This window comes from Triturus cristatus, chromosome 4_1, assembly GCF_964204655.1.
Source record: "Triturus cristatus chromosome 4_1, aTriCri1.1, whole genome shotgun sequence".
NCBI lineage: Eukaryota > Metazoa > Chordata > Amphibia > Caudata > Salamandridae > Triturus > Triturus cristatus.
Genome location: NC_140585.1, coordinates 995333414 through 995358430, shown reverse-complemented (window position 1 = coordinate 995358430; position 25017 = coordinate 995333414). Strand labels below are relative to the sequence as shown.

The 25017-nt window shown below is 45.0% G+C and overlaps 1 protein-coding gene across 1 annotated transcript in view; it reads right to left on the bottom strand.

The window, feature by feature from the left end:
* Positions 1 to 25017, bottom strand: part of OTOGL (otogelin like) — a 939358-nt gene that overhangs the window by 334785 nt on the left and 579556 nt on the right. The window contains exon 34 of the mRNA XM_085653920.1: positions 3079 to 3357. Coding sequence (XP_085510046.1) covers positions 3079 to 3357 — 279 coding nt within the window. The remainder of the gene's footprint in view (positions 1 to 3078; positions 3358 to 25017) is intronic.

Genomic DNA, 25017 nt, shown 5'->3' with positions numbered 1-25017 from the left:
TGTAACAAAACTGGTGCTATGTAAAGTGCTCTGATACCCGATGTCTCGGGTCTAGTTTGCGCTATATAAAACTCTAAAACAATAAATAAATAAAGAGTTACTTATAAGTAACTGGAGCCTCAAACGTGGCACAGTTGGTTTCATTCTTTTCCTGTTGTCATAAACATGCCTGCTTCCCTAACTACTAATATTTGGTCAAATTTTTTAGTCTTCGTTATATGTATTTATTTTTCACTCATGCTTTAGAGTCCTGTCAACATCACGCTTCTTAATATAAAATCTGTGATATCATTGATAAATACTTAAACCTTTAGACTGAGTAGAAAAAGGTTGCCTTGCTAGAAAGAGATACCCGATTGAGAAGATGTATTCTTATGTTTCTTCACTAAGTAGCCAATCACAAACAGCCACTATACAAAATTGCTCCTCCTCAAACTAGTCAGAACATAAATGTTCTTAAAGTTCTTATTTATTAGGGAACCAGTTCACAAAAGTGTTTTGAGTGTAGGAAGCGGTACTAAAAAGAGTACAATTGTATGTACGCTCACATACCTTTGTGAATGGGCCTGAAACGTCTAAGTCCATGTTAGAAAAAGTGCAAAGAGGGCGCAGTCCTTGATGTTTGCACTAGATGTATATGAAGATTCCCAGAGAATTCCCCTTTTTACGTCTCGCCTGACCCAGCGCATGCACTGGACTGGCAAGACTTTTTGTGAGGGCTTAAAAAAATGCTACCATGGCCGGCCTAGAGCTACAGTGCATGTGCGCGGGCGCGCACCGCGCTTGATCGCGATCACTTTCACTTTCGCGGCCGCACGTCTGCTTTGATGTTTGATCGCGATCACTTTCGCGGCCGCTTTGAAGTTCTCCATGAGCCAATGCTTGTTAGCTTGTTATAATAGTTTTTACAAAGTGTTTCCAAGGTCTTTTTTTCTATTACTGTCCCGTAATATATGGTTCCACGCTGACTCACGGTGCTAAGATTGAGCTGATGCACCTAACGTGCACGCATCACTGACACGCCTTTAAATACTACCGCTTCCCACTGCGAGCTCACTGATGTCACATTGACAGAGTTTACTTCTGCCTCACCAGACTGGGCCTGCAGAGTCCTCCGAGTTAGACACTTTTCCACAGAGCAATTTTGATACGTACGACAGAAGCGCTTTTTATTTCTGTTTGAAGAGTCCTAGCTTCTGCTGTCTGCGTTCGCATTCCCCACATTCTTCAAGACGCAGACAAGCAGATGGTCTCCACCGCAGCCTGTTTTCACAATTTAACCAACAGAGTTTTCACTCATTTAAGATTGTTAGTTTATATTAGACTGCCTAATCCTTTTCCGGCGGCCGTTGGAATACGGCTTGTTTTACAACTTTAACTTTGGCAGTTCGACCGCGGGTCGACTTACGAGTCAGTTGGCATCACGCTGGTTAGACTTCTGCACCAATATCATGCGTGCATTTCTTCAGCAATGTGTTTTACGCTCCTCCTAGCGTTTTTGATTTCATTGAACATTAGTTGGTATTGCATTATCTCTTTCTCGAATACCCAGTCCTGACCACATGCCTAACGCCAGCAAACCTTTGCTACCTTGGGACAAATGGCACAATTCATTTGAAAACTTCCTGGTGGCCATTAAAGCAGAAAAATGAAATGCAAAGAAGAACAAGCATTGACATAGCCAATAGGTCTAACTTTTGGACCTTATAAGTGTTTAGCTATGCAACAGTTGATGTTGTTGCACCAAGGATATTGTGCTGCATAACTAAATACTTATAAGGTCCCAAAAGCGAGACCTATTGGCTATGCCAATGCTTGTTGATATTTTCAGACAGTACACAAATGTATATAAGATACCTAAAAGGGTAAGTACTACAGGAGCACGGACTCCAAGATTCCTTGGTGAATAGGTGAATTAGATTCTCCCTTCCTCAAATTCACCAAACTCTCTACCCCAAGCTGTATTTCAGTTACTTTGTGAAGAGATGTGTAAGGTAGTCAATCAAAGTTAATCTTTGAGGCAGCAACAGTAATGTATATCCTTCAAGTTATTGTGCAAAATAAAAACGCTTTGGGTCAAAACAGACATGAGATTTATGACAAGCAAAAGTGTTTCCAGTGTGAAGGTTATATTATATTGTGTGTAAAAAATGTTAAGAGACGTGATGTAATCTGAATTTATGGTATATCATGTTATACAATCCAAAATCATGTTATATCATATCTTATTATGCTACAGTACATTATATTAAATATGATTTATAAAGTATTCAAGGAAGGTTGCTGCTTAGTTGACATACGTAAATCGGTTGAATATTTCTGCTTCTGTAAGGATATCATACAGTAATGGGCTTATTTATGAGAGGCTTGTGCCACCGGAGCGTCATTTTTTTAGATGCTCCAGCGGGTCAAGCCTCTCAATCGTATCTATGAGGTCACGCAAAGCCACTTTGCGCGGCCTCATAGATATGGAGTAAGAAAAAGCAGCACAAGCTGATCCGTTGTCTTACTCTGCACCAAGGAGGCGTTCCATGGGCTTTGCAGTGGGGTTTCCCATGCAACACACATGGATTTTCTTGCTGCCCCAAGATTTACTTAATCATGTAAAACCTGGGGCAGCGCCAAAACCTTACTCCTCCCCAGAGTAGACGTAAGGAGGAGAAATATGTTATTTCTTCTCATTTTTCCTCTTTCGATGTTTGCTGCATTCTGCAGCACATATAGAAAGAGGAAAACTCCTCTTGGTATTGTTTTCATGCAGGAAGATGCCCATGCCTGCACAAAAACAAACCTGCTTGCAACGCAGACACCCTTGCACCATGGTGGAAGGGTGCCTGCATTGGCACTAGGCAGCAAATTGTGTGCCAGTGCAGGGGGAAAGGGAAGGTATGCACCGTATTTCATAGGTACGGCGCATTCCTGCAATTTCATATTGGCGTAGGGCAGCGCAGTAAGACTTTAAGATCTGCCCTACGCCAATTCCCCTTAAATGAGGGCCTAAGTTTCGTTACATATCCACTGTACATGCTCTGTAAAATTATGCATTTCAATATGATTTTCAGTTCAATCAAAATTTACCTTCAATACTGAAGCTGCTGGCACGCTTGAACTCTTCAGAGTTGTCGTAGTTTGATACTTTAACCTCTGATGAAGAAATTATTATGAAATACCCCTTCTTGCTGTGCAATTCAAACGCACTGTACCCGGGAATCCAGAGGCCCTGGTGGTGGAAGAACGTGGCCCGCCGATGGAAGGCAGTATTTGCTTCCCATTGTTCCAGGCAAACCGTTTCATTGTCGTGGACGTAAAGGAAGTAGTTTGGCCTTTCAGCAGACTCCAGTGAGACCAGGGAGAGAGCTGCAGAGCAATTATAAAAGACATTAAACAAGATCAGAATGCACGCCATGGATGAACAGCTAATGGCATTAGTGAAAGGTATCATGAATAATTTCAAATAGTATGCCGAAGCTGACTTCAAATTAAAGGCTTCAGGTTTGCACCAAATTCTGAGTTCCTTATAACTGGCTTCCTAAACCAAGAATTAGAACACCGTTACTGTGTGCTCCTCATTTTGAGTTGGCCACAGTGAGAAAGTCATTATCTCTGTCCTGATCACTCCCATTTTTTTACTAATAATGGCAGTAGCTGACTTTGATTGTGTACTGGGTTCTGCTAACCAGACCCAAACCAGTGCTCTGTGTAAAAGGGAGATGGTAATTAGGTGTAATTACAATTAGTATGACAACCTACCTGTAAGCCCCTAGTATATAGTAAGGCATGTAGGTTTAGAGGTCCAGCACATTTAATGCACTTAAGTGTGCACTGCTGTGTTGCCTGCTGTAATTTTAAAGGCAGCCCTGCTTTGCAGGCTGCTTTCAAAATTAAATGATATGTGAATTGATTCATAAGGAGAGGGCGTATAATGGCAAGGACGTGAGTTGGGTATTTCTCTTTTTTATCTTATATCTTGTTTACATACTATTACCCTTTAAAAAAATACCAATTACATAAGTAAAGTTACAACATTTATGTAAGCAGCATCTGAGGTGGCAGCTGTCTTCAATAGATTTGATCTTCTGTATATATTCTTTGTCAACCTGACTTTTATGTTTTTTTGCAAAAGCCAAATAAAGTTGTTGTTGTTGGTTGCTGACATGCAAATTCAACTTTGAAATATAACGTCCCAGAGTAGGGTGCCTTGTAAATATAAGTAGGGACATTTAAAAATATGTTTTATAGTTTTATATGCACTGGTGAAGAAAAAACTGCCAGTTTTGTGTTTCCCCATTCTAGAACAATGGCTTCATAGGTTAACATGGGAATACTTTAATAAAGCATAATTACTGATTGGAGTGAGCTACAAATTTAATGCTAAGACTTAAAATGATACTTAGAATAAATCCAACCACTTGACAAGGTTAGATTTATTATAACTATCACTGAACAGAAGTTATAGAATTTGCTTTTCTGATGAACCAAAATCCAGCCTTTCAGCAGCCTTTCCTGATTAGCCAGCGATTGACAGGCTGAGGCAAACTGCTCTAATAAGGTATGAAGTGGCCGGCATAGAGACAAAGGACATCTGATGGGAGGAGATCTGCAGGTGTAGAGTAAAAGGTAGGATAGGGGTTAAGTAGCCAAACTGGTCTTCAAAGATAGAATAACAGCTAGGATAGGACACAGGCTCACCCTCACATCGTGCACCACCAGTCAGACAGGAGCCCCAGTAATTGAATTAGCAGAGGGGCCTAAAGGGGAGTGTTAGGGAAACATAGCCATGCCAGTGGGTTGGCTTAGCCAGATCTTAATCTCCAGGAGAGAGTTTCTCCATTTTGGATTTTAAAGAAATAGTGCTTTCTGGTACAAGAATATGCCACACTTTGGGGGAAGTTGTCATACCTCATGGTGGCACCCTGCACATCATTGATTAGGGTTGCCCCCCACCTTGTCACCCAAGAACACTTGATCAATAAGGGGGAGCTGCCCAGCAACTCAGATCCCTGCCTGAAACTACAAGAAGAAGAAGGACTGCTCTGCTGAAGCTCTGGCTTGAACCGAGAGGACTGCACTCTGAATGACTGCAATGGTTGCACACTTTGGAACTACAGCCCTAAGGAATTTGCCTTGCTTTTCAAATGTGAAGGAGTGCACTCCCTGAAAGCAATAGTTTAAAAGAGTGCACCTGCATCATCTCCAGCAAGAAGAACCCAACTAACCACCTTCAGCTGGACTTTAAAGGATTTGGCCAGGTGCATTGTGGGAGATGTAGTCTTAACATCCCAAGGAGCAACTCAGAACTTCTGGAACCTTAGATTGGTGTTGTGGGCACTTTGGAACCCCAAACACACCTTCTGGAAGAAGAGCCAGAATTTTGGAGAATTTTTGCCAGAAAGTTCCATAAGGTGACCGAGCCATTGACGAGAATCAACCTGGCAACTTCGAACCGAGACTCTGGCTGATTTTCAGGTTTACCCCGCTGACGCTTCAGAGCTTTTTATTTACGAGTAAATATATAGGAAACTATACTAAACGTGGTAGACTAATTCATAAATAAAAGTGCATTTCATAATCACAATGACCAAGCAAGACCCCAAAACGGTACGATTCTGTGTTTTCATTTATTAATACAAATCCATAATCTTGTGTATATACATACAGTGTATCTATAATATTTTCTCATTGCCCTATATGTGGATACATCTCCTTTTATTTTTTCCTTTTCATTAAATTATTTCTTATGTTAATCACATCAATTGCGCATGACTTCTGGTGACCTGTGCTTGTGTCTGTAATACTACACAGTGGCAAGGGATTACCTCATTTGCATAGAGCCACGCTTCCCATCAAATCAGAGAATGCTGTCTCAGGATAGCAGAAATACAAACTGTGTGCTGGGACAAACTGTATTGTAAAAGGGGCCAAACAGTGTCGGCTCCTCCGCAATGGCGGAGGAGTGTCGCCCCACTGCCTGGCTCAGAGCCAGAAAATGTAAAATGAAACAATGTTCTTCCATTGTTTTATTTTGCATTTGCCGGCTCTTAGTCAGCGCTGTGGGGAAGGGCGGGGCCGAGACATCGGAGGGGGAGGAGCAGTGCTAAGTACACTCCAGTCCCTAAATGCTCATGTGTGTTTGGCCAGCCATCTCATGCCGACCAAAACATACATGGGCACTTAGGTTTTCTCTAGCCCAGCTGCATTGAGCAGCCAGGCTGGATAAACCCCACAGACTCCCTGGTCTGAGCAGGGCATCTTTCCTGCCTGCTCAGACCAATCCCTGCGCTGCTCTGCAGCACAGATTGGACACGGAGTCTGTCCCAGGGGCTGCTGTGACCAAGCGGGAAGAGGAGAGGTGGCAAAACGAGATGCAATGCCTGAGGCCGCCGGCGGCAAAAGGTATGTTTTTTTAATATTGCATTTCTCGCCACCCACCGCACGACCCCACCCTCCCCACCACCCTTTGTTTATGGCGGCTGCCGCTGGGGTCAAACAAGGTTCCTTGGGTACAAAAAACAGGTGCAAATGCTTGTGTATCCCGAGGCTTTTTTTGTAATATGCTCATTGAAGATCTTGGTATCCAGAGGCCAAACAACACAGATTAATAAACTTCACTTTCTGATTTCCTGAGAGTGATTTCCTAGTAACTCTACTAAATATGTTAACTTTAGAAGTTAATATTTAACCAAGTGGCTTTTAAAAAGCCATCTTGAAACATTGCCCCTTAGGCTGAAAATGTATCACATATGTATCAACATATTCTTAAACTAATATTGATTCAGATATGTATGCTAACATTCACGGAATGTATACCTTCCAGTAATTGTGCACTTAAACTGTGGCCCATTACTCTTATAAAAATAATGCAATATGCTAGAAACAAAGAACAAACCAAAAGCCTCCCATGTCCTCTTATGAATAAAACACATATTTAATTCATTCCTAATGCATGTCCCTGCAAGGAGCAATCACAAAGAAGCCATTCATCGCGTCGGAGGCTGTTCTGAGGTGACCCTTCCATGGCACTGTTTATTTTGTAATCCTGCCCAATATTTTATCAACAAGTGAGGAGAGACATAGATTTCCTGGTTATGGGACTTTCACTGGTAGTAATACAAGTCACTGCAACTTGAACAAACTGGCAATGACCTCAATGGATTGAAAGGTGCAACAATTCATTAGAAATCTCCATGGGGCAGGGTCAGTCTGCCTGATGGGAACATAGGAGAGTTCAGTCTGCATGAACCATTTGAATAAATGCGACGGCTTTGGTCTCTTTAGCAGAGAACTATGATTGATAAAAGACTCCAGTCTACCTGCTGATACATAGTAATACGTTTTATCATCCTCTGTGTGAATGTAATCACTTGGATGCTCCGAGCTTAAATATCACCTACTCAAGCACTCAAATTGCATGCAGCTACCTGGTTACACTGTCATTACACACTTTATAACAGCTGGTGCGGTGATTGCTGTAAAGGTTGTCACCTTTATTGATTTGGTCAGCAAGTGGCAAAAGCTAACTGCCCAGTTATAAAACTCATCACACATATCATCGAGAAAGAACCAAGCAACATTGCCCAAGACTGAAGAAAAGGCATGATAACAACTTCAATACTAGGCAAACTGAGGGTTGGAGACTTATTTCATAAAAAGACATTTGTAGAGCTTCATGCATTACTGCTAAAAGACACCAGGACCGCCACAGATGTCTTTCGTAACAACAACAACAACAACAAAGCTTTATTCGACAGATTAGTCATAAAAGCAGAACATATACATTAAAACATATATAATAAGATTATAAATATACTGAGTCTAAAACTTTTAAAAACGAATTAAACATAAATACTGCCGCATATGTTGATACTAAAACATTAAAATACATAATCATACAATTTATCTCAAGCAATTCTTGTCTTTGGGACTAAGGGCAGTAGAATCAGTAACCCTGGTCAACACCCTAGATCTAATGAGCCAGGCCCAACCTAGAAACTTAGCCATTGCAACAGCTATAGGCTGTGAGGGGTCTGTTGTAAGAATTCTTAGGGCCTCCTCGTGTTTACTAAAGCCTAAAAGCTTGCAAATAGGTATTACCCACTTGGCCCGAGGTTTTTTATTCAGTGGGCAAAAAAACAACAAATGGCTAACCGTTTCATCTTTATCTAAGCAATTTGGGAAGGCTTTCGTAATAGCCCCAACCCAGTTGCCGGTAAATGATCTAATGGGAAGGGTACCAATCCTCATTTGAAAGTAAAGCTTCCTGTCTAGAGGTTTCTCTATAAAGTCCCAATAATGTTCTAATATGGGTTTTGCCTTAAATTCAAGAAAACGGCCTGACAGATGTTTTGTTGTATCCTTCACACGAGCGGATTCCATTATCATCTCCCAATACTTCTCCTTCAATATCTTTTTTGAGGGAAAATAAGCATTTTGGGGGTCAGCCCAAAGTTCTAGCAGATCTAATTCCACCAACAGCGACCTTAACTCCCGTAGCCATTTGATCCTGTGAAAACGGTCTAAGTCCATTACGTCTTTTACTCCTTTGGCGTAGTGTGAGAGTTCAACCATACACCACAATCTTCGCCAGTATAAAAGAGGGCGAAGTTTAGCCAAATCTCTAAGTGCTTTCCTTCCCAGATCAAGGAATAATGGGCACATGGGGGTGCTTTTTGGGATGCCAATGACCTTACTCAAAAAAGCGTTTTCGGCAACAGCTATGGTATGAAGGTTCTGGAACCCCCATAGCTCCGCACCATATAGGGTGGAGCTTAGGACTTTCAAACCATAAATTTCCATCAATGGGCCGATTGGTTTAGAAAAAGAAGTGTTAAAGTTAACCATGAGAATCCCCGCCTGTTGTTTATGTTTTAGGGTGGCTAAGTTAATTTGTTTGGACCAGCTCATGTCTGACTGGAGTGTAACCCCCAGATACGTGAAAGCATCTACTCTATCAAGAGGTACATCATTCATGAATACCCTTCCCCTAAAAGATTTATGCTCATTAAAAGTCATAAACTTTGTTTTTCCTGTATTTATTACAAGTCCCCGGGTTACACAGAAGGCCTCAAACCTGCTAAGGGCTCTCTGTAAACCACTAGGGGTCTTGGATATTATCAGGGTATCGTCCGCGAACATGAGGATAGGAATATATTCTTTCGCCAGCACAGGGGCATCGGTGGGGGTCTCAAGGAGGAAATCGGCCACCCCGTTCACGAAGAGCGAAAACAGAGTAGGAGCAAGCACACAACCCTGGCGCACACCTCTGTCAACGGGGAATGCTTCAGAAACCTCACCCTTAACACCCCACCGGATCCGCGCGTGGTTATCCTCATGTAAGCGGACGATCAAGGACAGCAATTCAGCCGGCATCGCCATTTCGCTTAGGACATCCCACAGCCTTCGTCTTGGGACCAGATCGAAGGCTGCCTTCAAATCAACAAATACCGCATAGAGGGCTCCTTTCCCCAGTATAACTGTCTTCCAATAGATGTTAATAAAACGGAAGACCTAGTCAATAGTGCTTGTTAGGGGGCGAAAGCCCGTTTGCAGTGGGGTAAGGATTTGCTCATCATCCATCCATAACTGTAGCTTTTGTAAAATCATTCTGCCCATGATCTTTTGGATGGAGTCTATAAGACTTATTGGTCTGTAATTGGCGGCAACAGATTTATCCCCCTTTTTAAAAACCGGTATTATCTCGGCCCCTTTCCAAGAGGCCCGGATTGGTGCCCCACACGCAATGGCATTTGCTAGATATTTTATGTACAGACGCCATGCGGTTTTATAATTCAAAAACACGTCTCCGGGAATGTTATCCATTCCAGGAGCATGACTAGGGGTAATAGTATCCAGGGCCCTATCTACTTCCCCTAGCGTGAACACCTCGCCAGAGAAAAAGGTTAACTCAATAGGGCCCATTGACTATTCGTCCTCTAAGGAGGCGTACTGGGATTTGATATATTCCACCCATAAGTGGTGTACAACATTATTCTGCGGGGGATCCGGATTCCCTCCCCTGTCCCACTTAAATGTGTCCCAGAATGTTTTTGAGTTACGTGACTCACAAGCTTCTTTGAGCTCTGTCCATCTTGCCTGGTCCCATACTTTTTTTGCAGCTTTAACTGCTCTTTTATAGGAGTCCCGTGCCAACCTTACTTTCACTGGGTCTCCTTCTCCTATAACTAGGCCCAAATTTCTCCGCAATTGTCGACAATTATTGGTAAACCATCCAACAGTATCCTTTTTCTTGCCCTGACTGTGCTTAGCAGGTTTACAGAAGAACAATTTCAGTTGTTCAAACAGGGCTATATGCATCTCAGTAATCTGGGTCAAGGGAATCTGGCTACCTTCATCCAAACCCCAAATTTCTAATACCCTGTCCACCTCATTATTCATCGCTGACAATACTGTCTGAGATCTTGCAACATTTTTCCATCGTAGATGCCGAACATCATTTGCCAGTACCAGGTCGTCACTTTCTACCACTGGGTTAACTTGCATTACTTCTTCTAGTAACCCGTACATTGTAACAATGAGTGGGTCATGGTCACTTTCCTAGTAACCACGATCATAGCCCTCACGCAGTGCCACAAGTCCAGGCCTACCAAGACATAGTCAATACGACTTGCCCTACGTCCATTATTAAAGGTAATGGCCCCTTTCTTGTCAGATATTGTGCGCCCATTTACGGCCCTCAACCGATGCCCAATACACAGCCCTTTCATTTGTATGGCCGCCTCTGTCCATTTTTTAATTGGCTCGGCCTCAAGGGCGGGTATGCCCCATTTTATATCCTCATCCTCCGTTAGGTCATGGTCCTTTAGCCCAAGGGGTTCAAACGTAGTATTGAAATCCCCCACGACCACTGTGCTAAATTCCCTTGTTACATCATCCAATAGCCTATCCAGGTCGCCTACAACGTCAGAACGTCGGCCACCCACCAATCCTCTGGCATAGACATTAAAGATATATAGGCTAGGACTTTTTTCTGGAATGATTTTTATTGCAAGGATGTCGATGCTATTTGTGGTGCTTGTATAATTTTACACCTTAAAGCCTGCCTTACCCAAATGATCAAGCCCCCCATTGGGCGGCCCTTCTCCTGTCTTACTGCAGGGATCTGGAAGGTAAGATACCCCAAGCGAAACAGGGGCACTATTGCCCATGATTCTTGAAAAAAACATAAATCGTGGGTTTCAATAAAATCCGACCATTCGGAATGAGCCATTTTAGAACCCAACCCTGCAATATTCCAGGACAGGAACTTCAAAGCCGGTGGTCCCTGGGTACAAGGATCCTTAATCATAGGGCTATCTAGTTTAAGAAGGGGAGGACCCAAGGTCGTAAACGTCCTTAATTGTAATACTCGGTCATTACTCCCAATTTCCCCGTGTCTTTTCCCACTGACATAGGTAGGGGTTTTACTTGCTATAATCCTGTTCAGAGGGTGACTAGATACAATCCTATTACTATGTCCCACGTCGGGCATCTTCGGGCTTAAATCTGTTAAGTATATGCCTTTTGGGGTACATGCCGAATTGTGATAATTAATTGTAGTTTGTTGTCAATCACACTCCTCTAAACCAGATAAAACATAAAATCTATTTTCCAACAGAACGCCTAGCTCCCCCCCAAGACCCCCAACCGTATCGTTCCATCTTTCGCTAACTTCCCAGGGGCCAGAATGGGGGGCAGGGTAGAAATATGTTAGGGGAAGGGGTATTATCCTAGAAGACATGACTTGGTGATATCAGCCACAAATGTGCTCCCCAGCCCTAGTGTCCCCAAAGTTAATAATGATACAGTCACCCTTGATCGTTTTCATTGTTGGGCCAACCCAATCCACCCTCCTTGCAAAAATAATTTTTGCCAAAACACCAGGGGGTAATGGTCGGTTCACGTTGACCCAATGAACGCACTTATTTTTTAAATCGATGTAATCCTCGCGTTGACCCTTTCTCAATACAGGTACCCCCGTCAAAATACACACATATGGAGTAGATGCAGGAGGGAGGTCTATACATGGGAGTCTGCCTAAGGATAGATCATTTGGCACCCTGCTACCCCTATCAGGGACCGGGGGGATTATGTTGGAACCACCCAATGATGCATCCACTCCACATGGGGCCTGTGATCTAATTATATTCCGAGTGGAGGTCTGGGGATTAGGAGCACTCGCGTTCACAGTAGGGTTACTTTTAGATACAGCAATCTGTGGGGGATGTGCTGGAGGTTCTAGCCTTGAACTAATCTCAATGGACCCCATTATATTCTGACCAGTGCTAGCACTATCCTTGGCCCTTACATTATTAGTAGTTTTTACATTTGCACCTTCAAATAGGTCAAGTCTTTCCTCTATAGAGATCAATCTTTTGTAGATAGGGATACAAATTCTATTGAATAGCTGTTCAATATTATCTCATGTTGTCTGTGATAATTTAGACGGAGTAACTACAGAAGGCAACAATTCTTGACCTGACTCGACCATCCTTAACGACGAGAACTCAGCACTATTCTCTACGGGCGGCAATCCATCTCCCGAATTTTCAGTCAAGACATTTGGCTTTAGGAGTTTGGCCTTCCTGCCCTTCTGTGCCGTGTTCCCACGCTTCCTCTTAGTTACTAGCAGTGGGGGCGCTGGTTTTACGCTACATTTATAGCGAGTCCTGGCATTACTCTCCACAGGATCAGGCGATAAACTACCAACAAAAGAGCCTATTTGGCCCTCAGATGGAGATACAAGTGTTGAAGCGGGTTCCAACCCCCTATGGGATTCATTAGAGGCTGCGTGTACAAGGGCAGTGTGAACATCCTGGACCGTTCCGGTACAATCGACTGGCTGGATTTCTGGGCCCGGGATGGTAATAGGGATAGATGGAATGCTGTTAGAGGGAATAGGAGACAACGCACCAGCTAAAAGACCCATAGAGGACCTTCTATTGGCCGCAATGTCCAATGATAGTCTTTTTTCGGTACAGTCAATTTCATAGGCCAAAATAGAAGAGGCACATACGATAAATTGGTCCAGTGTTCCCATAACTGAGCCTGTAGGGACCACTTTCCCACTCTTCCCCAGCTTCCCCGACTTTGTTGTCATTTCTTTCTACTGAAAGCGCTTCTCAATCCCTATTAGATCAGAAGTGCACACCAGGCTCCAAATATGTATACTTGTGGATATATCCAGATTTTATAACAGCGGCACAGAAAAACAAAGTAAGCTGTACTATATCCGCTACTAACAATGAGATCTTAGTCCCTGATGTCAGGGATGACAAACAATTATGAACAAATATGTGAGCCCCAACAGCGCCAACGAAACACCAATACCTTAAGAACCCCAGCGGGAAAACGGCGTTAGGGGGTTGGCCCTGCCCTGGCAATACCTGGCGATGATGGGCAAGGACAGGCCCGCCCTTGGCCCGGGCTTCGGCCGGGCGCGGCCCGCGCAGCGGGTCAGTTGCGGGCCTTATGTAGAGCCCAGGCGCTGTCTTGATGACAACTACGGCAAGCGCCCGGGACTGGGAATTCTGGGATATGATGTCCTGATAAGGCCGTTCCCCTCACGGCAAACGAGGTAGGCGAAGAGTTGTTTAAAGGCAAGATGTCCCCAATGAGCCGTTTCCCTCACGGCAGCGTCGTTATGCAGGGGTATGGCAGGAATATAGCACCAGGCTGTAAGCGCGTCCCGCGCAGCGGGTCAGTTGCGGGCCTTATGTAGAGCCCAGGCGCTGCCTTGATGACAACTACGGAAAGCGCCCGGGACTGGGAAATCTGGAATATGAAGAAGGCCGTTCCCCTCACGGCAAACGAGGTAGGCGAAGAGTTGTTTAAAGGCAAGATGTCCCCAATGAGCCGTTTCCCTCACGGCAGCGTCGTTATGCAGAGGTATGGCACGAATATAGCACCAGACTAAAGTCAGCCCAAACACATTGTGCAAAACATTTCCACAGGAACCAGATGATAACCCAGTTCACCTTAATAACAGTTCCTAATACAAAACAATTGATATCAAAACTGTATTGGACGACCCTATTGTGCCATAAACAGGCCACACTGAAAGCTAGAGTGCAATAGGAGGCAGACCTATAACTCCTGCTAATGGACATGCAGTGGGACTACTGCTGCTCCCAAACCACAGCTATTTCACTGAATTGCAAATACAGAGAGTTATGTTACAAATATCTACACAGAATATACCATACTCCGAAAACAGTCTATGAAATAAAACTACAATCAGGCTCAAGCTGTAGAAGATGTGTGGAACCGGAAGCTAGTTCAGGCACCTGGCGTGGTGGTGCTACCTTATTGGTAGGCATTGGATCCTAGATTTTAGAACCTGTATCCAAAATACTAGAATTAGAGGTACGGCCCAACTCAACGCCTCGCATTATTAGGCTTTACTTATATTCAAAAATCAAACTGTAAGTTCATAGCAATACCATTACTGCTGGCTAAGCACAGAGCGGTAATTTGGTGGGAGCACAAGATCGCCAAATATACAGGAATGGCATAAAGAGTTAATACATTGCAATGATGAATACTGAAATATATGCCACATTTCTCAAAGTAACACAAAGAACAATGTTTCCCTCGGAGGAAGTGTAAGTTTAAACATGTCCCAGGACTGCCATTGCAGCCTGCTTGTGCAGTTGTAAACTGCCATTTCAACCTGAAAAAATAAACCTTTTGCCAGGCCTAAACCTTCTTTTTAATACATATAAGTCACCCCTAGGGTAGGCCTTGAACAGCCCTTAGGGCAGGATGCAGTGTGTTTAAAATGTTGAATATGGACTTTTCAGTTTACATGTTCTGTTAGTGAAATTCAGTTTTTTACCCATTGTAGCCTATTAGCTCCATAGGCTAACATTGGAATACTGTAATACAGTGTTTCTCTTGACAGGAGTGAGCTAAAATAGTATTTCAAGGACTTAAAAGATTGGTAATAATAAATCCAACAACCTGACACTGTTGAATTAATCATAACTAATAGAGGAAAGAAGTTCTAGAACTGTCTTTACTGTGAGCCACAATCCAGCCTCCTAGCAGCCTCTCCTGATTGGTCAGCCTTAATAGGCTAAGTCAAACTGCTTTGATGAGGTGATAAGTGACCTGCACAGAGACAGAGGTTATCTGATGGGGGGAGCTCTGCAGTTGCAGAGACAAGGCCAGGAAAGGGGCTGGGTAAATCAAACTGGGCTTCAAAGAGAGCAGGACAGTATGGAATGCCAGCCCGGCCTATCTCCTTTTCCTGTACACCCCAGCCAGATGGCAGTCCTGGGAATGGAATTGGAAGGAAGACTGAAAAAGGATTGTTAAGGGTAATGAGCCACACCCGTGGGTTGGTTTGTCCAGCTCTTACTCCCAAGGAGAGACAATCTCCATTTGAATATTAAAGTGCAGTGCTTTGTAGGACAAGAAACTGCCACACTTTGGAAGAAGCTGTGATGCTTTTGTGTGGCACCCTGTACCCAGTTGATCAGGGGTGCCACTCTGCTTGTCGTTCAAGAACATTAAATAAATATGCGAGTGCTGCATAGCAACTCAGATCTGCTGCCTGAAACTACAAGGAGAGGAAAGACTGCCCTGCTGGAACCCTGGTCTGCACCACAAAGGCTTGCACTCTGAAGGACTGTGACTGCAGCACACTTGGAACAGCCCTGAGGACTTTGCCTTGCTTCAAAAAGGATTAAGGAGTGGACTCCCTGAAGCAACATGTTACCAGAGCTCACCTGCACAATCTCCCCCAAGATATCCCCAGCCTGGAGTGTATCCAGTGGACTTTTAAGCATCTGGCCCGGTGCATTGTGGCAACTGTGCTCACAGCTTCCAAGGAGCAACTCAGATGCTCTGGAACCTTGAATTTGTGTTAAGGACATTTTGAACCCTCAAGAGGAACTTCAGTAGGAAGCTGCAGAAGATTGGGAGATTTTGGAGCAACCTTTGGAAAAAACCGAACCGACGTCAGGAGTCAAGCTGACTACCTCGCACCGCAACCCGGCCTAGATTTTAGGTTCATCCCGCTGAAAGCTCTGGAGCCCAAGACTTCCAGGAGTTGAGCTAGGGCTCCGGCTTAACCAAGCCAACGAACCACAGCAATCCGGCCTGCTGGAGAGGCCCGCTCAATGTCGAGAGAAAATCCTGCAATGCAAAGGTATAATTTTGACTGGGGCCTCCCACTTAGTGCATCAGAACAGGACTCCATCACGTTCAGCCTCAAACTTTGACTTTGTCCTGGTCAAGCATGACTGGATGTCCCAAGTTGGCACTATATGTTTTTAACCACTATAAAGTGTTTAATATTTCAAAATGCATATCTGCGGTTCACTATATTGGATTTTTGTAATTTCTGTAGTGTTTTAATTATACAAATATTTCCTATTTTTATAAAGTGGTTGTGAATTTTGTTGTGTCTTACTTCTTTGAAGTATTGGTGTTTAAATTCTTCACACACCTGTCTCCTATGTTAAGCCTGCGTGCTCGTTGCCAGCCACCAAGCGTTGAGCAAGAGAATAATTTATTGAGACCTTGCCTGGACCTTATATTGTGGTGGTGGCCTTATTGCTAGCCGTAGGTGCATACTTACCCCTAGTAATAGTCCACCTACCAACACTTTCACTGTGCTGTCTCTTTGGAGCACCTATGAAATGATGCAATGTGTCTTTTTCACACTAAGGAACCATGATCTGCTCAAGTTTCCAGAAATATCGGGTTGTCCCATAATATTTTATGTACTTTTCTTCCCATCCTCACAGTATTGAGGAACCCCTCTGCATTTTCATAAGAGACGCAAACTCCCAACAGTAACTATAAATGTAAAAACATCTAAAAGCAAGGCAAGTTGGGCGCTGGGGTAGGGCCCTGTTGGTCTGCAGACACCGGAATGGGAGGTGAGCGGGTGCCCAGGAAAAGGAGGGAGGTGCTACAGTTGTTGCAGTCCCGCTGTGGTGGTCTAGTGTTGTTCTGAGCTGTTGTGCCCCTGTGGCTCAGCCACACCTCTGGATCCAGTGGCTCAATGAGGATAATGCATGGGCCCAACAGACCCAGCTGACCATGTAAGTCCTGTGTCGGACAAGCATCCAGCAAGCAGCATGCTTATGCTGGAATGGGTGAATACAATGTGAATGATTACTGTGATGTGTGCAGGCCCGACAACGGCAATATCAATAAATGCAACATCAATGTATGCCATAACCTGAGCCCACAAGTACCTGTCAATGCAATGTTAATGTATGTCATAACCTTCACCTGCACAATGGCGCCAACACCGGCAATTACGAGACTAATGTATGCCATAATCCATGCATAAATGACGATATAGTTGCTAGTAAAAATAATGTTGATGTACTTTATGACTTAAGACAACCAAACTGTGTCAATACCAGTAGGAACAATGTCAATGTAGGCTATGACAACTGTACGCACAATGTTGAGAATGTTGATGAGAATGATACCATTGACTGCCATATTATTTTGAGGAGTTCCAATGAACTCGTATAAATGCTGTCGGATTCACCCAAGGTGACCTCCACATCAACCTCGAGTCAGAGATACGTGGTTAAACAAGTCCTACGACCCACATTCACACCTATCGAATACCAGGTAACATGTGGGGTCTCTCTTAACCTAATGATAAACTTGTGCCCAGGGAAAACCCTGATCGATTCCACAGATAGATAGTTGCACCACAAAGAGGTCCAAGGAAATTGGCCCCTATAAAACACGTTTGCCCAAGGGCTCGCGTTCATCAAAATACCACAAAGCTAGATGCTATATGTAGATAGAAACATACAACCAATCAGGACACAACATGCACACCACACGTAGTGATCACACGCTCCTCATGTTGGACATCTGGACACAGACACACTGGCCCCAGCTGTCCTCTTAGAGTGCCACTACTGTCACCAAATGGGGCACATGGCCAACCGGTGCCACCTAATCATATACCATTACCAGAACGGGATAGTACAGGGACAGCCCCCAGAAAGTATTCATACCCAAACTCATAACACCACACATGCCTCATCCACTCAGCCTCAAGGATGTCAGGCTGCACCCACCCCACTGGGTGGATGGTGCTGAACACATGATTATCACTGCAACAAACAGGGAGTTCAATCGCTAGATGCTATATGTAGATAGAAACACTCAACCAATCAGGACATGACATGCACACCACACGTAGTGATCACATGTTCCTCATGTTGGACATCTGGACACAGACACACTGACCCACACTAGCTCTCCCTGAAGTTGAGAGCCATCTGTGTCTTTATCAGATGTCCGTGTTTGTTGATTTACAACTGAGATATTTTTTGGAATGTAGACTTTTTTTTTATTCTACCTTATGAACTGTATATAACAGCGGCCCAAACTTTGTACACCAAGAGACTTTGAGCAGACGCACTCTTCGAGGCTCTCCCGGCTGCAGCATTTAATTAAACCAAATTGTTCCTGCTTTGCCAAATGCCTCTTGTCTTTTCATTTATTTAAGGTAAACTAATGTCCGAGCAACATTTTGGGGAGTCAGATAGGAGAGATTGGTCATCTAGCCCGAACGCTGTTGAAGGAAAGACCCCAGCCAAAATGGATTCATCTGTCCAAAAATATTGGTGATCAGATGCCATAATGGATCAGAAGTTCTGCTGAAAATATGGGGCGAAGGTCTGTCCTAGACAACCATTATAGGATAAGAGACTACATCTGATTCTTGGTCCCAACATATGGCATATAGCAAAATAAGACAAGCGCAAAGACCTCTTTTGTTTTTCGCCTCGTCAGCATGCTGGAATAAGGCAAAGGTAGCTACCTGACCTTAGGCATAGAGCAAAGGGTCCGCCTTGACCCCGGGTGATAGCAAGGGATAGCCTGACCTTGGGCATGGAACAGGGTCTGCCTCGTCCACAGGTATTAGCAAGGGATAACCTGACCTTGGGCAAGGAACAGGGTTCGCCTCATCACCGGGTGTTAGCAAGGGATAGCTTGGACTGCTGGTCATGGAGGTAAGTTGGTACGCATAGCCTCTGGGTGTGGTATAGAGCTAACATCTCAAACGTATTTTTTTTAGACACAAACGTTTTCTTAGTGCTATCAATTCTACAATGGTAGCATCTAAAAGAAGTGAGAGATGTTCCCCTTTTTCTCTCCACTCGGTTAGCTCGGCATTAGGAGGTGATATGCACAATTCCCGTGGGTGTGATATAGGTTGTAATTTGGAAATTAGGAAAAATTCGGAGCTTGGTGAATCAGGTGTAGTTTATGTGTCAGGCCACAGAGGGCTGATAGTTATCAGGTTATTCCTTTTTCTCCACCGAAATCTTTGCAAATATTTGGCCGCCGATAATGACAGACTATCAGGCTCACCTAGCTCCACGTACTGCGCAGAGCATCCCCTCTCCACAGGCTATAACACTAGGAGAGGGCTCCGTTTTTTAGACAATATAACTATTTTTTTTGCAAATCATGCTGCATTTTTTAAAGTTATGTCATGTTAGTAAGTCTATGCCTTAGGTGATAATTTGCCCTTTTTTCCAAATCAAAGGTTCTTGATTGCTAGTTTACTGCTACAAACAAACTTGTACTACTCTGAACTAACAATTTAACTTTTTGTTATAGGTTATTAATATTTCATTGCATATTTGTCTATATTTTATGTTAATCAATCCTTTTGCTGAATTAGTATTTTTTGAGCTCATGGCCAAGTAGATTGGTTTTTGGTACCACCTCATGTACACAGATCCCTAAATTTAGAAAATAATTGTAAATATTCAAAAACCCTCTTGAGACAATCACAATTTTGCAAAGACCTTGAAACAAACAAGCTTCACACTCCATCATGGAGACTTCATGAGACCACATGAAAGCGAGGTTCCACAATCAGGCCAGAAAACTAGAGAAACACTGTTGAGAGCGGCATGCCCATACCAAGACACGCGCATTTTCCTGGCCTGAAGGAGGCATGTTCGACACCAACTCCATAGAAAACACAAAAACTCACATACAGACCAAGTATACAGGATATAGGAAGGCTAAGCAGGAGGCCCACTAAAATTAGGGACCATCTTCGAGGTGGCCCCAGCCTACTAAACTATCCCGGAACCCATGACGAGTAAGGCATCTGCACCTCCTCCACAATACACTGGCAGGGATGTGCTCTCACTAATGCCGGCCATCCCAGTTGCTGCTGCGCTGAGTTACAACAATCCACCAGTCGAGGAGGCTGCTTGACCTCCCCTGGGGCAGCAAGCCACCGGGTGGGGAAGAGGATTCCAGGTCCCACCAGCCCAGGCACCATCCGTCCCGGCTCAGACCGGTACCAGGCCCCCTCGGAGTTTGACCTCTCACCCATCGGACCAAACAAGGAGCGCATACTCCTGAGTACCCCACCCGGAACCATAAAGTCAGAGGGAGGTTTGTGGCCCTCATATAAGGTGATTCCACCAGTGGAGTGGAAGAAAGGAGCACCAGCCCCATAAGATCTGACTCTGAAGGGGGAGCCGCGGATGCACTCCACCAAGACAGGCTTATGGCATGGAAGAATCAATCAATGGCCATTCATAGAGCGCACTGCTACCTCATTAGAGGTGTCCCAGTGCTAGTAAAGCATACTAGAGAGACTGCGAGGCTCGAGAAGCTACTCCACCTGCCTAAAGAGCCTAGTTTTTAATGCCTTTCTGAACTCGTGCTCCGTAGCTAGCATGTGTAAGTGGTAAGGCAAGGCATTCCAAACTTTGGCAGTCCTGACTGTGAAGGACCTCCCCCGTCTCATTTTAGCAAAGCTAGGGACATTAAGGAGACACTGCTGATTGGATCTTAATGTCCGCTCCTGTTGACATAGTCTAAGCCTTGACCTGAGGTAGCCGTGTCACTTGCCATGGATGGCTCGAAAAGCAAGGGTGAGGGCCTTAAACTCAATGCTCCTGGCCACGGGAAGCCAGTGGAGCTGTCTAAGGTGGGGGAAATGTGCTGATGCAGAGGCACCCTGTGGATGAGCCTTGCCGCCGCATTCAAGTGTCTGTATGCTGGGGGTCAGGTAGCACAGTAGCCCCAGGTAGAGACAGTTAGCATAGTCAAGCTGGGAGGTAACCAGTGCTTGGACCGTGATCCTGTGGCTCTCTTCTGGCAGGAAGCTTAAGAATTTCCTGATGGGTCTCATTTTCCCAAAACAGGCCGTGGAAATTTGCCGGACTTATGCCGTGAGGGCAAGGTCCTTCTCCCACCTAACTCCAAGATTTTTAACCCAGTCCTTAGGAGTAGGTGGGATGCCCAGCTCCCTAGGCCACCAAAGGCCTGACGGGGGAGGAGAAGCTTGATTGAAAAATAAGACCTCCATCTTATCGGCATTGAGCTTCAAGCAAAAGAAAATTCAGGGAGTGAGAATGAGGCAAAGATATTGCCTAGAAAAACAGCACATAGCACTGAGAAAAGGAGGCAACCCAGGTGGGAGTTAGAGGAAAGGCGAGAAATAAGGATAGAGAGAGAGAGGGCTCTCGCCTGGGAAGCTCAGCAAGGAGAGGGGACAACTCCCCTCCCCGGCGGAAATGGGAGCTCGGTTTCAGGCCGCATATATAGATGAGCCCAGGAATTAATCAGGAGGAAGGCCCCTAAAGTCGGCCCACACATCACTGGGCCGTTGATGTAGGAGAGGGGCTGACCAGGAAATAATTGACAAAATTGAGACGTAGTAGGAGAAGCATGGCACTTTTATGCATGCAAGAGGAGAGCGGCAATAAGGACATCCGCCGCTCCCCCGGATGCACTGGTCACACAGGCCAACCCCTTTAGAGATAATATCCAGAGAAGAGGGTGGCCTTCGTACTGGCCTGCTGGACCGAAAGGAAGGCCCCCAGTATGACTGTCCTTGGCCAGAGGATGGATCCTTTGAGCCAGAGAATATGGCCATTGGGGAGGGCAGCATCCGCCATGGAGGGGGAGATCCAAAATGGAATTACCCCTGCATGCAGGAGTGCTTGAGATGATGGGAGCGCTATGTCTAAGAGAAACAAACAGAGCTGCCTTGAGCCAGGATTTGTCCTCTACTCCAGAAAGGTGCAGCCTTGGGTAGAGATGGACAAAGAAGGTCTTAGTAATAAACCTCCCCCCTTGTTGGACAGGGCAGGAAGATGGATCTCCTGCTTTGAAAAGAACACCACGAGTATAAACCTAGATATAGGTGATATCAAAAGCCGGCTCAGAAGCCTCATTGGTGAGCAGACTGACACAGTATTCTCCCAAATCCACATCCCCGCAGTCACACTCATCAACACCAAACATAACGGACTGCTTTTAATTCATTCAGACGCCCGATCTGGGTGACCCTGAGGGAGTTGTTCCGTTACCACCCAGATGTAGGAGGATTCATGGCAAAAAGCATGAAACCTGGTGAAACCATGACTCAGCTCCTAGACAGAACGAGAGAACAGTGGGGGCAGGAGACAGGACAGCCCTGGACTGACACGACTCCTCAGATTGCATTCTTCTACAGCATCCTCAAGAGGGGATTACCCACATAGATCCAGACCAGACTGGATAGGGCTAGACACCAAACCTTGGCAGGAAATACAAGCCCACATACTACAGGTTTCTGGGCCAAGCACAGCACCGAGTCCGCCTTGATAGAGGCAACTGATAACATCAGAATGGCCCTGGACAATGGTCAGGTGGCACTTTTGGTGCTGCTTGACCTATCGGCGGCGTTTGACACCATCTCGCACCATATCCTACTGGAGAGACTTCGGGGCATTGGGGTACAGAGGGTTGCACTAAAATGGCTGACAGACTTTCTAACAAACAGAACCCAGACAGTCACATTGGGCACCTTTAAATCTAAAACTACAAAAGTTACCAAGGGTGTACCGCAGGGCTTCTGTTTTAGCCCTACTCTATTCAACATTTATGTTACTCCCTTGGCTAAACTAATGAGGAATCTAGGGTTCAGTCCCATTTCCTACGCGGAAGACACCCAGCTCCTCCTCACCTTTGATAAATCCAGCCCTGATACACAACTGATCTGTTCGGAGGGCATGAAGACCATTGCCACCTGGAAGAGGACCAACTTTCTTCAACTGAATGCCGAGAAATCAGAGATCATGTTGTTTGGAGGAGCAGCTATAAGCTGAACTCCCAGGGGGTGGCCGGAGGAGCTGGGAATAGCCCCCTCTCCAAAAGAAGTGGTCAAGAATTTATGAATCTGGATTGACCAGAATCTTACGCTTGAAGCTCACGCCGCTACTACCGCTGGTACCTGCTTTCACACACTCAGCCTACTTAGAAGAGTATTTCCTCTGTTACCTTCCTCTATGCAAAAAACACTGATGCAAGCCCTAGTGTTCAGCCATCTGGACTACTGTAATGCACTGTTGGCCTCGGCCAACGAGGCTTCCTTAAACAAGTTACAAGTAGTCCAGAATACAGCAGCCCGACTAGTAGCAAATGCCCCTCCCTGAACGGCCTCCACTCCTCTTCTTAACAAACTCCACTGGCTCCCTGTAAGAAAGCGGGTGAAATTTAAGATCAGTTGCATTGTTTTTAAAGCCCTCAATGGACTGGGGCCTTCCTACCTGTCTGACAAACTGACCAAGTACACTCCCTCTCGGCCCCTCCGATCAGGATCCAGGCTACTCCTTTGCACTCCAAGAAGTAAAAAGGCTCACAAGGGTGGCAAAGCATTCACTCACCTTGCCCGACTTTCTAGAACAAACTTCCCCGCCAGCTTCACGACTGCCAGAGCCTTCCTCAATTCAGGAAGCTTTTAAAAACCTATCTTTTCTGAGGTCCTCTGGTCTGGCAGTAGCATATCATCCTATGTGCGGAGATACCCCTTACAGGGTGATTCGGGCGCTATAGAAATTAATAAATATCAAATATCAATACATTATTACCAGAAGACAGGAGAAGGACAGAGGGAAGTAAGAGCAGGCCCAATGGCACACCGCCAAGCTGGTCCAACAGAATTTGAAAAAGACTGCCTTAGATGGCACCCGTCTCAAGGAGAGCTCCACACATGGACCCTAGAGGGTATCCGCCCGAGAGGCTGGGCCCCAGCTGTCCTCTTAGAGTGCCACTACTGTCACCAAATGGGACCCATGGCCAACTGGTGCCACCTAATCATATACCATGACCAGAACGGGATAGTACAGGGACAGCCCCCAGACAGCATTCATACCCAAACTCATAATGCCACACCTGCATCACCCACTCAGCCTCAAGGATATCAGGCTGCACCCACCCCACTGGGTGGATGGTGCTGAACACATGATAATCACTGCAACAAACAGGGAGTTCAATCTAGCAGGGGCCGAACCTCCAGTTACGACAAGATGGTGTGACTGCACAGTCACACTTCAGAAAGAGACTCAAGACCTGGCTCTTCGATGGAGACAGTGTCCAGATACCCTAAGGGGTGACATTGTTGCGCTTTGCAAATGCTGTTTGATTGATTGACTGATTGACTGATTGATTGATTGATTGATTGATTGATTGATTGATTGATTGATTGATTGATTGATTGATTGATTGATTGATTTGGTAGCTCCTACAACCCAGGCACAGGTCAGGGCATCCCTTAGTCTGACTGGGTACTATAGAAGATTTGTTCAAAACTATGGGACCATTCTGGTTCCTCTGAGCCCCAAAAGGACCTTCTGGAAGAAGTTCCAGAAGTTTGGAGAATGTTTGTCAAAAAGCTCCATAAAGTGACCGACCGGCCTGTCAACGAGAATCAAGCCGTTGTCAAACTGCGACTTGGCCTGAGACTTAGGTTTGCCCGCTGAAGCTCCAGAGCTTTTTGTCATTGACACGACTTCTAGGAGTTGACTGAGACATCACACTGAGCCAAGCAGCCATCTTTTAACCCAAAGCCGGCCTGAAGAGGAGCTTCTCTTAGAGTGGAGAGAAAAAGCTCCAATAAGTGACTGAGCGAGAAGGTAATAAATTGACCAAGCCCTACCACTAAGTGTATCCAAACCACGCTCCATCGCTATTGGCCTGAAACTTTGACTTTGTCCCGGCCAAGCGCGACCA